Genomic DNA, 14,195 nt, shown 5'->3' on the forward strand with positions numbered 1-14,195 from the left:
CTTTGATCTTCACAAGGTCTTCTCATATCAGACAGTTTAAATGCCCTTCCTTTTCTATGAAATCATATTTATTACGAGCCTAAACTTATCAACAAATCAACCAGGTAGTTACAAATGTCAGTTTGTCAGGCTACTGAGAAGATCAAAGAGTGTTGCTGTGTTGACCTTAATTTGGGCAACAAATGGGTTCCCTCTCTCTCCAGGAAGGTAGAAGGTACAGTACAGTCTGTAAGCAATTTCAGAGTCTAAAACTTAGGGAATCTATTGAGCCATCTGCCAAGGTTCACTGGATAGGCTACAAAGCCAATGTCTGTCAGCACTTTCTAAATGAATGCCCATAAAACAAAAGGCCTCATCTGGGTCAATGCTCAGCTAACACTGTTGTGCTAAATTCCATGAGAACTGACTGGGCATTGTGAGTGTAAAAAGACCTCCCAGAGCAGGGATGGGCACCTCCAGTCCTCGGGGCCAGAGGATATCAGGGGAAATTAAATTAATACAATTAGAGAACACAAACTATACTAACTATTCAAAGCACAAATGCAACATATGATTGAACCCAGTGTTTTACCCAAGGCTCAGACTTTTGTTTCCATCTTCGCGGGCGGGTCTCACTGAGCCATGGATCCGGCGGACATGCTCTTACTTGGGGCCAAAGCCAGGCCACGGGTAATTTTCAGCTTGCATTTACATAACAATGGCTAACTGTGAACTTTAACACCTTCTCACAAAGAAACTGATTCTGCTCTTCTCAAGTCCCTAGCTATGGAACCACAATTTCAAAATCAAAATCAAAATTTGTCACATGCGCCGAATACAACAAGTGTAGTAGACCTTACAGTGAAATGCGTACTTACAAGCCCTTAAACAACAATGCAGTTTTAAGAAAATACAACAAAAAAAGTATGAGATAAGAATAACAAATAATTAAAGAGCAGCAGTAAATAACAACAGCGGGACTATATACAGAGTCAATGTGCGGGGGCACCGGTGCCGAGGTAATTGAGGTAATATGTACATGTAGGTAGAGTTATTAAAGTGACTATGCATAGATAATAACAGAGAGTAGCAGCAGCATGGAAGGGGGGGGGGGGTAATGCAAATAGTCTGAGTAGCCATTAGATTAGCTGTTCAGGAGTCTTATGGCTTGGGGGTAGAAGCCATTTAGAAGCCTCTTGTACCTAGACTTGGTGCTCCGGTACCACTTGCCGTGCGGTAGCAGAGAGAGCAGTCTATGACCAGGGTGGCTGGAGTCTTTGACAATTTTTAGGGCCTTCCTCTGACACCGCCTGGTATAGAGGTCCTGGATGGAAGACTTGGCCCCGGTGATGTACTGGGCCGGTCCCTAGTATACCATAAGGGTGTTTACACTTGTGTAACACTAGTGTTCAAGTCGAAAAGCAGAAAAAGAGCCAAAAAGTAAAGGCAGGGAAAGAGAAAATCAAAGGCTAAAGCCAAAAGCGGAGTTTCATTCAAGAGAACATTTCGGTTGGAGAAATATTTTCCATGTGTGTTATTTGGTAGACTGAAAACCGTGCTTAGTTTGACAGACAATGAGTGACATGCAAAGGATATGATTCTACTGTGTTTCTTAGTAATTTTCTTAGAATATAACAGGTCATTTCAACATGCTGTATGTTTCTCAGTCATATTCTTAGTCCTTGACAGGCTATTGTTGTACTGTACCTGACGTTCTCGTGTCTCTTGACGTAGAGACTGTGGAAGTTGTTGTCTTTGACGAGTCGTTGCTGCTCTTCTTTGTCCTTGCAGTCTTGCAGACGCTCCATGATGGCCAGCTTCATCTTCATGGAGATGTAGACCGGCAGCACAGACTGCAGCAGGTTCTCCTACGCAGGCACACACACGTTAGCATCAACACACCACACCCACCCAACCACACACACTGTCCGATAGACACAGGGTCATGAACCCATCCAATCTGGGAGAAACCCAATCTGAGTATCAACCAGCTGTCAGAGTGTCTTGCTGATCTGGTAACTCCACTAACAAGGGCCTCATTCACTTAGATTACTGTTAAAAGCTTTATAATCATTGTGCTGCCAGTCTGGTTGTACAGCCAGTCAACAGAAAGATAGAACATTGCATTGAGAGCCTCTGGATGGAATAGAGTCAGGTGAGATGGGAATCTAAGAAGTTAATAAGGAGATGTCTCAGGAAATCATTCTTCAATCCCTATTGACCCCATCATAATTCCTGTTCACCCTTATGATGCGATACTGAGACACCGGACTACTCTCTTTTCTCTCTGGTTTGGCTGCATCCATGGGGGGGGAAGTTGCCCCTAGGTACAGATCTAGGATCAAATCCTAACCTTAACCATTAGTGGAAGAAATGTAAAACTGACCCAAGACCAGTGTCAGGGGGCAACTGGTTAGGCCTACATACTCTCCCAGATAGATTACCACCTCCTGGTTCAAATGACTGGGGCAGGGTGTCCAGTAAACCGTAAAGCATGGAAAGTCATTCTGCACAAAGTGGCCTTGATTTGGTTCAGTCAGCTCAGCTCTGTGCTGTAATTGATCTGGCAGATTCTATCTGACAGGGTCTAGAGAACAATGGCATAGTGCTCAGTGTTGAGACCCATTTCAAACCCTCCCTTCTCTCTTCTCTTTATTTATGGTGCCTGTGCTCTTTGGCTAACCCCTGTGGAACTGCTCCTTTTTTCGGGCTCAATACAACAGAGTAGAACAGAGCCGGTTCAAATGTTAACGATTATATCATTCCATTCTGTCCTGCTAGGCAACATAGCAGCCAGCGGCCTCGTCTCTCTCACCGAGTGTGGTGTCATTTCCTAAGCAACTATTATTACAAATGAAAAAAATTATGGTTAAAAAGCCATTTGAAACAGACACCCATTTTTACTCACGAAGCACACACAGACATCTACTTAAAAAATCATTACAATGAAATTTAATATGAGGGGGATTTGATCATCGTAATGAAAAATACAAGCTAGAAAACAACAAGGCTGCTGGTCTTAAATGAAGTAAAAATGGACCAGTGCTATTATGACAAAACATTTTAGCCTTACACTATTAACTTTTATTAGTCTTTCATACTTCCTGTACTCAGTCGGGTCAGCCTCTGTTCAGAAAGAGACACCAAAAGCATCTTATTCAACCAGACCATGATTTCCAGGATTTCTGATACACTGAGAGATTGCCCTCGCCAAAGAGGTTTCTAATCTCAAGGGTCTTTCCTTAAAGGTTAAATAACTAAATCAAGAAGATAGCAGAGTGTCTGATAAAATGTTCTCACCTGTTGTCTCTTTTCTATCTCCAGCTTCATGCGGATGCCCAGACATCTGAGTGTATCCTGGAAGGTCTGTCTTATTGCTCTCTCCATCAGGACCTTATGGAAGGCCCCCACCACACTGCCACACAGAAACACCACCGCATTGGACAGCAGCTGGGGACAGAGGGACAGACATTACAACCTAGCTGCACAGCATAAGCATTTTATTGTCTTTTTTTAGAGAAATGTGCCTTACGCCTTAAAAACTCCTTACAGGACATCAAAAATACAATCTCATTGAAACATACATGACACGAGTCATTAACACACACACACAGTTTTCTATAAACAGGAAGTATCTAAAGCACAACATCGTGAACATACATAACGTTGTGCATCACCAGGAGATCATGTATAATTGTTACTAACAGCATAACTAATAACACACCTGATTGGCCAGAAAGGGGCTGGGATCTTGGGTGTTGAAGACAGTGAGGCGTAGAGTGAGGACCATGATGTGAGAGAGTGAGGAGATCACACTGAGCACCACAGCATAGCACATCTGGAAAGGCAGCATGGTGTACACTGTGAAGATGATGAACAGGAAGAAGGGAACCTACAGGAGAAAAGGAGAGAGAGACATAGGTCAGACTGATATGACATGAAACACTGTGTGGGGAAAGAGTCTCGGATTGGCAGCAATACCCAAAGAACAAGTGGTTTTACTGGACAACTGTCACCTCAGTGTACTGGCAAGATACGCTATAACTAGACAAATATAACTTTTTGATGCTTCTGTTCATGTGTGAATATAATGTAGGTACACTCAGTGGCCAGTTTATTAGGTAGGTCACCCCATTCACGAAAATGGTTCGCTCCTACAGACAGTGAGTCACGTAGCCGTGGCTTGCTATAAAAAGAAGGCAGACAGACATCAAGGCATTCAGTTACTGTTCGATTGAACGTTAGAATGGGCAAAATAGGTGACCTAAGCGACTGACCGTGGTATGATCGTCGGTGCCCCTTTGCCTCCAGAACAGCCTCAATTCATCAGGGCATAGATTCTACACAGTGTGGCTTTCAAAAGTTGCTCAATTGGTATCTAACGTGTGCCAGAAAAACATTCCCTATACCATTCCACCACTGCTAACTGATGTGAATTTAAATTCCCATCAGGTTTTGTTTGTTATCACATGGAGAAGGTTGCATGCTCTGTGGGGTAGATCTTAAATCAGATAACTTCGTCAGGGAAGGAAACAGAAACTGTGTGAATCGTAATTCTGCAATAATGACCAAAGTAAGGATTTGGCGTAAGCAGCATGAGTCCATGGCCCCATCCTGCCTGGTGTCAACGATACAGGCTGGTGGAGGTGGTGTAATGGTATGACTAATGTTTCCCTGGCACAAGTTAGGTTCCTAGATACCAACTGCACAACGCTTGAACGCTACACCTTGTAGAATGCATGCCTGAAGAATTCAGTAAATGGGGGTCCGACCTGGTACTAGATGGGTGTACCTAATAAACTGGCTGGTTTTGTAGATGGAGAAGAGTAAGAGGACAAAGGAAGTGGGTGTCATAGAAATACAACATTATGTTAATCACATTACTTTTATATTACAATGTATTCCTATATTAGTACATTCACACTGTTTTTCTTAGATGCAACAGAATAGGGTTCTTTGAACTCTCATGTGTCTGTGTTAACGCTGACAGTAGATTTACCATGGCTTGGTGATAACCTAAAGACTGCATTCCATTCCATGATTAGTGTCTGTGTGCCTGTCTGTCGGTGCCAGGGGGACCCAATCTCCACTTTATTTATCCCATACGGCAGATGAATACTGGACTCCATCATTCTGAGGGAAGGGCTTAGAATCCTATGTTGGATTAGTATTTCTGCATAAACAAGCAGTAAATGAACTAGACATATATCTGTTGCATGAGAGCACAATGTACCTTTGTATAATTTCACGTATCTGTCTTCGTCACAAGGACTCAAGAAGACTATGTAGAGTTATAACTGAATCCCGTTTATTTGGGCTTTAACTCTACACTATTGGATGACCATTAACACTCTATTACTGCAGTAATTATTAATAAAGTTTGATGGTTTTGAAGAAATCTAAAAGTCTCTCCTTTGATTAGAATAATTACCACGACATGGGCTTCAAACATTTATTTTGAAAGCCAACAGGCTTTGTCGTGCAACCTTTATTTAGAGCGAGAGTGTATACCTGGTCCCAGGGCAGGATGAGGGGTCCGCTGAAGATGAAGGTGAATCCCATGGTGAGGTGAGTGGCCCAGACCACCAGACCCAGCAGTCTCCTCCAGCGCTGGGTCAGGGTCTCTGTACACACCAGCACAAACACAGCCAGGAACACACACAGGCTGCAGCTCACCACGCTGACAAATGCACAGTGCTCCTCCGCACTCTGAAACGGAGAGGGAGAACATAACGCACACTGAATCACAATCATGGAATTTACATTATACTCTACATTGAGATATACACACATTCATAGACACGGACGTCATATCCATCTACACACAGCCATACAGACACACAATGCTCTACTCCTCTAATGAAAAGACAAGGATTAAAAAACAGGCTATAGTATACATTCTGTCTGAGGACAGGTTTTGAAGTGTTATATAGGTCAGGTACAATGATATGTCTAAACAACATTCACTCAACTTCCCTTCAACATCATTCAAGTCCCTTTATTATGCCTATGTACGGTCTAGTCATGAGAGCGGCCCATATCTAATTCTGCATCGTGGCTTATTCAGGCTTATTGCACATCTGTCTCTGCGTCATGTCCTGTTGCTAGAGGCCACAGCATCTTCCTGATTGAATTACACTGAGAGGGAAGAGGAAGGCTCAGATATAGATTTCTGGTGTGTGTGTGTGTGTGTGTGTGTGTGTGTGTGTGTGTGTGTGTGTGTGTGTGTGTGTGCGCATATACACCTGCGTCAACTTGCGTGCATGCCAGTTAGCGAGAAAGCAAGAGAGCGAGAAAAAGAGAGAATGGGAAAGAGTTAGATGCCAAGGAGAGCGGGAATGACTGTGTAAAGGTCCCTGAGCAGAAGGCCATCTCGGCATTGTATATTGAGCATGCTGGTTTCCATGGTAGCGGAAGTGAAGGCCTTTACTAGCACATTTAACTACGGCCCCACCCACTAAATCGACCTATAGGAGACTTGTTCATTTCCTATTCTCATTTATTTTCAGATGGAAGGAAGTAGTGAAAGTCTATACGAGTGTAGAGAATATAGAGATATTGTTATCCACGTCGGCACCAACGATATTAGGATGAAACAATCAGAGGTCACCAAGCGCAACATAGCTTCAGCTTGTAAATCAGCTAGAAAGATGTGTCGGCATCGAGTAATTGTCTCTGGCCCCCTCCCAGTTAGGGGGAGTGATGAGCTTTACAGCAGAGTCTCACAACTCAATCGCTGTTAGCCAGCCTGCCAGCTTAGTGGAGTCTGCCACTAGCACAGTCAGTGTAGTCAGCTCAGCTATCCCCATTGAGACCGTGTCTGTGCCTCGACCTAGGTTGGGCAAAACTAAACATGGCAGTGTTCGCCTTAGCAATCTCACTAGAATAAAGACCTCCTCCATTCCTGCCATTATTGAAAGAGGTCGTGATACCTCACATCTCAAAATAGGGCTACTTAATGTTAGATCCCTCACTTAAAAGGCAGTTATAGTCAATGAATTTATCACTGATCATAATCTTGATGTGATTGGCCTGACTGAAACATGGCTTAAGCCTGATGAATTTACTGTGTTAAATGAGGCCTCACCCCCTGGTTACACTAGTGACCATATCCCCCGTGCATCCCGCAAAGGCGAGGTGTTGCTAACATTTACGATAGCAAATTTCAATTTACCAAAAATAAAATGACGTTTTCGTCTTTTGAGCTTCTAGTCATGAAATATATGCAGCCTACTCAATCACTTTTTATAGCTACTGTTTACAGGCCTCCTGGGCCATATACAGCGTTCCTCACTGAGTTCCCTGAATTCCTATCGGACCTTGTAGTCATAGCAGATAATATTCTAATTTTTGGTGATTTTAATATTCAAATGGAAAAGTCCACAGACCCACTCCAAAAGGCTTTCGGAGCCATCATCAACTCAGTGGGTTTTGTCCAACATGTCTCTGGACCTACTCACTGTCACAGTCATACTCTGGACCTAGTTTTGTCCCATGGAATAAATGTTGTGGATCTTAATGTTTTTCCTCATAATCCTGGACTATTGGACCACCATTTTATTACGTTTGCAATCGCAACAAATAATCTGCTCAGACCCCAACCAAGGAGCAACAAAAGTCGTGCTATAAATTCTCAGACAACCCAAAGATTCCTTGATGCCCTTCCAGACTCCCTCTGCCTACCCAAGGACGTCAGAGGACAAAAATCAGTTAACCACCTAACTGAGGAACTCAATTTAACCTTGCGCAATACCCTAGATACAGTTGCACCCCTAAAAACTAAAAACATTTGTCATAAGAAAATAGCTCCCTGGTATACAAAAAATACCCGAGCTCTGAAGCAAGCTTCCAGAAAATTGGAACGGAAATGGCGCCACACCAAACTGGAAGTCTTCCGACTAGCTTGGAAAGACTGTACCGTGCTGTATCGAAGAGCCCTCACTGCTGCTCGATCATCCTATTTTTCCAACTTAATTGAGGAAAATAAGAACAATCCGAAATGTCTTTTTGATACTGTCGCAAAGCTAACTAAAAAGCAGCATTCCCCAAGAGAGGATGGCTTTCACTTCAGCAGTAATAAATTCATGAACTTCTTTGAGGAAAAGATCATGATCATTAGAAAGCAAATTACAGACTCCTCTTTAAATCTGCTTATTCCTCCAAAGCTCAGTTGTCCTGAGTCTGCACAACTCTGCCAGAACCTAGGATCAAGAGAGACACTCAAGTGTTTTAGTACTATATCTCTTGACACAATGATGAAAATAATCATGGCCTCTAAACCTTCAAGCTGCATACTGGACCCTATTCCAACTAAACTACTGAAAGAGCTGCTTCCTGTGCTTGGCCCTCCTATGTTGAAAATAATAAACGTCTCTCTATCCACAGGATGTGTAGCAAACTCACTAAAAGTGGCAGTAATAAAGCCTCTCTTGAAAAAGCCAAACCTTGACCCAGAAAATATGAAAAACTATCAGCCTATATCGAATCTTCCATTCCTCTCAAAAAAATCTGAAAAAGCTGTTGCAAAGCAACTCACTACCTTCCTGAAGACAAACAATGTATACGAAACTCTTCAGTCTGGTTTTAGACCCCATCATAGCACTGAGACTGCACTTGTGAAGGTGGTAATTGACCTTTTAATGGTGTCAGACCGAGGCTCTGCATCTGTCCTCGTGCTCCGAGACCTTAGTGCTGCTTTTGATACCATCGATCACCACATTCTTTTGGAGAGATTGGAAACCAAAATTGGTCTACACGGACAAGTTCTGGCCTGGTTTAGATCTTATCTGTCGGAAAGATATCAGTTTGTCTCTGTGAATGGTTTGTCCTCTGACAAATCAACTGTACATTTCGGTGTTCCTCAAGGTTGCGTTTTAGGACCACTATTGTTCTCACTATATATTTTATCTATTGGGGATGTCATTCGAAAACATAATGTTAACTTTCACTGCTATGCGGATGACACACAGCTGTACATTTCAATGAAACATGGTGAAGCCCAAATATTGCCCTCGCTAGAAGCCTGTGTTTCAGACATAAGGAAGTGGATGGCTGCAAACTTTCTACTTTTAAACTCGGACAAAACAGAGAGGCTTGTTCTAGGTCCCAAGAAACAAAGAGATCTTCTGTTGAATCTGACAATTAATCTTGATGGTTGTACAGTCGTCTCAAATAAAACTGTGAAGGACCTCGGCGTCACTCTGGACCCTGATCTCTCTTTTGACGAACATATCAAGACTGTTTCAAGGACAGCTTTTTTCCATCTACGTCACATTGCAAAAATCTGAAACTTTCTGTCCAAAAATTATTCCGAAAAATTAATCCATGCTTTTGTTACGTCTAGGTGAGACTACTGCAATGCTCTACTTTCCGGCTACCCGGATAAAGCACTAAATAAACTTCCGTTAGTGCTAAATACAGCTGCTAGAATCCTGACCAGAACCAAAAAATTTGATCATATTACTCCAGTGCTAGCCTCCCTACACTGGCTTCCTGTTAAGGCAAGGGCTGATTTCAAGGTTTTACTGCTAACCTACAAAGCATTACATGGGCTTGCTCCTACCTATCTTTCCGATTTGGTCCTGCCGTACATACCTACACGTACGCTACGGTCACAAGACGCAGGCCTCCTAATTGTCCCTAGAATTTCTAAGCAAACAGCTGGAGGCAGGGCTTTCTCCTATCGAGCTCCATTTTTATGGAATGGTCTGCCTACCTATGTGAGAGATGCAGACTCGGTCTCAACCTTTAAGTCTTTACTGAAGACTCATCTCTTCAGTAGGTCCTATGATTGAGTGTAGTCTGGCCCAGTAGTGTGAAGGTGAACGGAAAGGCTCTGGAGCAACGAACCGCCCTTGCTGTCTCTGCCTGGCCGGTTCCCCTCTCTTCACTGGGATTCTCTGTCTCTAACCCTATTACAGGGGCTGAGTCACTGGTGCTCTTCCATGTTGTCCCTAGGAGGGGTGCGTCACATGAGTGGGTTGAGTCGCTGACGGGATCTTCCTGTTTGGGTTGGCGCCCCCCTTGGGTTGTGCCGTGGCGGAGATCTTTGTGGGCTATACTCGGCCTTGTCTCAGGATGGTAAGTTGGTGGTTGAAGATATCCCTCTAGTGGTGTGGGGGCTGTGCTTTGGCAAACTGGGTGGGGTTATATCCTGCCTGTTTGGCCCTGTCCGGGGGTATCATCGGATGGGGCCACAGTGTCTCCTGACCCCTCCTGTCTCAGCCTCCAGTATTTATGCCGCAGTAGTTTATGTGTCGGGGGGCTAGGGTCAGTCATTTATATCTGGAGTATTTCTCCAGTGTCCTGTGTGAATTTAAGTATAATCTCTCTAATTCTCTCTTTTTCTCTCTCGGAGGACATGAGCCCTAGGACCATGCCTCAGGACTACCTGGCATGATGACTCCTTGCTGTCCCCAGTCCACCTGGCCGTGCTGCTGCTCCAGTTTCAACTGTTCTGCCTGCGGCTATGGAACCCTGACCTGTTCACCAGACGTGCTACCTGTCCCAGACCTGCTGTTTTCAACTCTCTAGAGACAGCAGGAGCGGTAGAGATACTCTTAATGATAGGCTATGAAAAGCCAACTGACATTTACTCCTGAGGTGCTGACTTGCTGCACCCTCGACAACTACTGTGATTATTATTATTTGACCATGCTGGTCATTTATGAACATTTGAACATCTTGGCCATGTTCTGTTATGTTCTGCCACCCCTCATAGCCTGGTTCCTCTCTAGGTTCTGGCCTTTCTAGGGAGTTTTTCCTAGCCACTGTGCTTCTACACCTGCATTGCTTGCTGTTTGGGGTTTTAGGCTGGGTTTCTGTACAGCACTTTGAGATATCAGCTGATGTAAGAAGGGCTATATAAATACATTTGATTTAATATACAATTAGAGAACAGATTGCTTCTGATCTGTTCAGTCTCAGCCTGCCATAAGTGAATGTTTACGTCTGTTGGGCATTGAAATTCACATCAGGTTTTGTTTGGTATAAGATGGTGAAGATTGCGTGCTCTGTGGTGTCGATCTTAAATCAGATCACTTCTTTAGGGAAGGAAACAAACCGTGCGAAACGTAATTCTGCAATAATGACCAAAGTAAACCCACAAGAACATACACTCTCTCTAGTGTCTGTTGGTGGGTTAAGTTAGCTTATGTAAAATGAGGACCACTGTAAAAGCATCCTCTCCGTGCTCTCTTTGACTCTCTTACACTCTCTGTACACTTGTTAGAATCTAAAGGACTTTATTCACCTAAAAACAACAGGGCTCTCAATAGGCCCTTTGTTCAATCTGAGCCCAACTATCCTGTTGAAGTACCACTTAGAAATATATGTTGGAATGCCCTCCTCTCGCTCACTGGTGGGCTCATGGTCTCTAACAGGTAGTCTATCTATCCACAGTGGAGAGGGAAGTTATACAAGTTGAACACAGTGACTACAGTTGAAGTCGGAAGTTTACATACATACACCTTAGCCAAATACATTTAAACTCAGTTTTTCACAATTCCTGACATTTAATCCTAGTAAAAATTCCCTGTCTTAGGTCAGATAGGATCAACAATTTATTTAAGAATGTGAAATGTCAGAAAAATAGTAGAGAGAATTATTTATTTCAGCTTTTATTTCTTTCATCACATTCCCAGTGGGTCAGAAGTTTACATACACTCAATGAGTATTTGGTAGCATTGCCTTTAAATTGTTTAACTTGGGTGAAACGTTTTGGGTAGCCTTCCACAAGCTTCCCACAATAAGTTGGGTGAATTATGGCCCATTCCTCCTGACAGAGCTGGTGTAACTGAGTCAGGTTTGTAGGCCTCCTTGCTCGCACATGCTTTTTCAGTTCTGCCCACAAATTTTCTAATGGGATTGAGGTCAGGGCTTTGTGATGGCCACTCCAATACCTTGACTTTGTTGTCCTTAAGCCATTTTGCCACAACTTTGGAAGTATGCTTGGGGTCATTGTCCATTTATTTTGGTATTGCCCTCAGGTAGCCTGTTTCTGGTCTCAGGTTCAGGAATGGCTGAAAATGCATAGCATTGATCTAAAAATTGACCCTAGAAATAGTACTGTTAGGAGATCTGGAGAGACCGGGTCAGTCAATTACTAATATACTAATAGTCTTAGTAAAAGTATTGATCTTCAACTCGCAATCTGTGGATTCTATTCGATTAGATAGATTGAAATTGTATGTTAAACATCACAGCATAGTTGAAAGATATGTGTTGCGTAGAAACCCGAAGTGGGTGGCCAGCAGAGATGGGATGGGCTGAGGGAAGCTGAGGGTTGGTATGTGGAATTGGAGACAAGTGGGAGTGGAGTTGCTGTGTGAGAGATAGAATGATGGTCAAAGATAAAACTTCATAAAAAACTTCAAAATAAAACATCATAAAAAGTACATTTGAATGACACTAAGTGGCAGTGTTTTTACAACTAATGCCGGTTTGCCTGAGGGTGATGCTGTGCAGGTGTTTGTACACTTCTGTCTTTACCTTTTTTCTCTTTAGTTCATTCTCTTGGTTGTTGGTGCATTGGGGGTTCTTGGGGGGTGGGGAATGGAATTAATTGTATTTTATTTTATTCCTGGGGGGGACTGTGGAAGGGGTCTCGAATGGTTGAGGGAGAGCTGTTGGGGAACTGTGGGGGGCGCTTGGTGGGTTCGGGTTCATGTTTTTTGGTTTGGTGGTAGATCGGTCAACATGCCCTTGAGCAGGGCATTGACCCTGGATGCTTCTGTGTATCGCTCTGAATGGAAATCTGTTGGATGACTGGTATGATGTAGTTATTGAGCGGCTTCACTGCAAGTATATTGTGTTTCGAAAATTCAATAAATAATAAAAAACAATAAAATAAAAAAAATATGCTTGAGGTCATTGTCCATTTGGAAGACCCACTTGCGACCAAGCTTTAACTTCCTGACTGATGTCTTGAGATGTTGCTTCAATATATCCACAGAATTTTCCTCCCGCATGATGCCATCTATTATGTGAAGTGCACCAGTCCCCCCTGCGGCAAAGCACCCCCACAACATGATGCTGCCACCCCCATGCTTCACGGTTGGGATGGTGTTCTTCGGCTTGCAAGCGTCCCCCTTTTTCCTCCAAACATAACGATGGTCATTATGGCCAAACAGTTCTATTTTTGTTTATCAGACCAGAGGACATTTCTCCAAAAAGTACAATCTTTGTCCCCATGTGCAGTTGCAAACCGTAGTCTGGAGCAGTGGCTTCTTCCTTGCTGAGTGGCCTTTCAGGTTATGTTGAGGTCTTGGCTGATTTATTTAGATTTTCCCATGTTGTCAAGCAAAGAGGCACTGAGTTTGAAGGTCAGCCTTGAATACATCCACAGGTACACCTCCAATTGACTGAAATTATGTCATAAGCTATCAGAAGCTTCTAAAGCCATGACATCATTTTCTGGAATTTTCCAAGCTATTTAAAGGCACAGTCAACTTAGTGTATGTAAACTTCTGACCCACTGGAATTGTGATACAGTGAATTATAAGTGAAATAATCTGTCTGTAAACAATTGTTGGAAACATGACTTGTGTCATGCACAAGGTAGATGTTCTAACTGACTTGCCAAAACTATAGTTTGTTAACAAGACATTTGTGGAGTGGTTGAAAAACGAGTTTTAATGACTCCAACCTAAGTGTATGTAAACTTCCGACTTCAAATGTATATCACACTTATCCTCACAGGCCTGTGCACTTAACAATAGGCATTAGCCTACACATGCTAACTAACCTGCCACGAAAACATTAGTGGTGGGTTCTACGCCATTAAAAGGAACATAACATTCGACATCACAATTAGGATCTGGCAAAAAAAATACTTGAATCAGTTATAGAACCCATTGCCCTCTACGGTTGTGAGGTCTGGGGTATACTCACAAACCAAGAACTCCCAAAATGAGAAACACTAAATTGAGATTGCATGCATAATTTAGCAAAAACACAGCATAAAACACCAAATAATGCATGCAGGGCAGAATTCAGACAATATCCGCTAATTTTCAAAATCCAGAAAAGTGATGTTAAGTTCTACAACCACTTAAAAGGAAGCGATTCCCAAACCTTCAATAACAAAGCAATCACCTGCAGAGAGATTAACCTAGAGAACAGTCTCCTCAGCAAGCTGGTCCTGGCGTTCTGTTCACAAACACAAACAGACCACACAGAGCCCCAGGACAGCAACACAATTAGACCCAACCAAATCA

The 14,195-nt window shown here is 43.0% G+C and overlaps 1 protein-coding gene across 1 annotated transcript in view; it reads right to left on the reverse strand.

The window, feature by feature from the left end:
* The window catches only part of LOC120024860 (adenylate cyclase type 2-like), an 80,703-nt gene that overhangs the window by 23,076 nt on the left and 43,432 nt on the right, over nucleotides 1-14,195 (reverse strand). The window contains exons 3-6 of the mRNA XM_038969190.1: nucleotides 5,491-5,688; nucleotides 3,704-3,871; nucleotides 3,280-3,429; nucleotides 1,687-1,847 (exon numbers count right to left, since the gene is read on the reverse strand). Coding sequence (XP_038825118.1) covers nucleotides 1,687-1,847; nucleotides 3,280-3,429; nucleotides 3,704-3,871; nucleotides 5,491-5,688 — 677 coding nt within the window. The remainder of the gene's footprint in view (nucleotides 1-1,686; nucleotides 1,848-3,279; nucleotides 3,430-3,703; nucleotides 3,872-5,490; nucleotides 5,689-14,195) is intronic.

This window comes from Salvelinus namaycush, chromosome 30 (assembly GCF_016432855.1).
Source record: "Salvelinus namaycush isolate Seneca chromosome 30, SaNama_1.0, whole genome shotgun sequence".
NCBI lineage: Eukaryota > Metazoa > Chordata > Actinopteri > Salmoniformes > Salmonidae > Salvelinus > Salvelinus namaycush.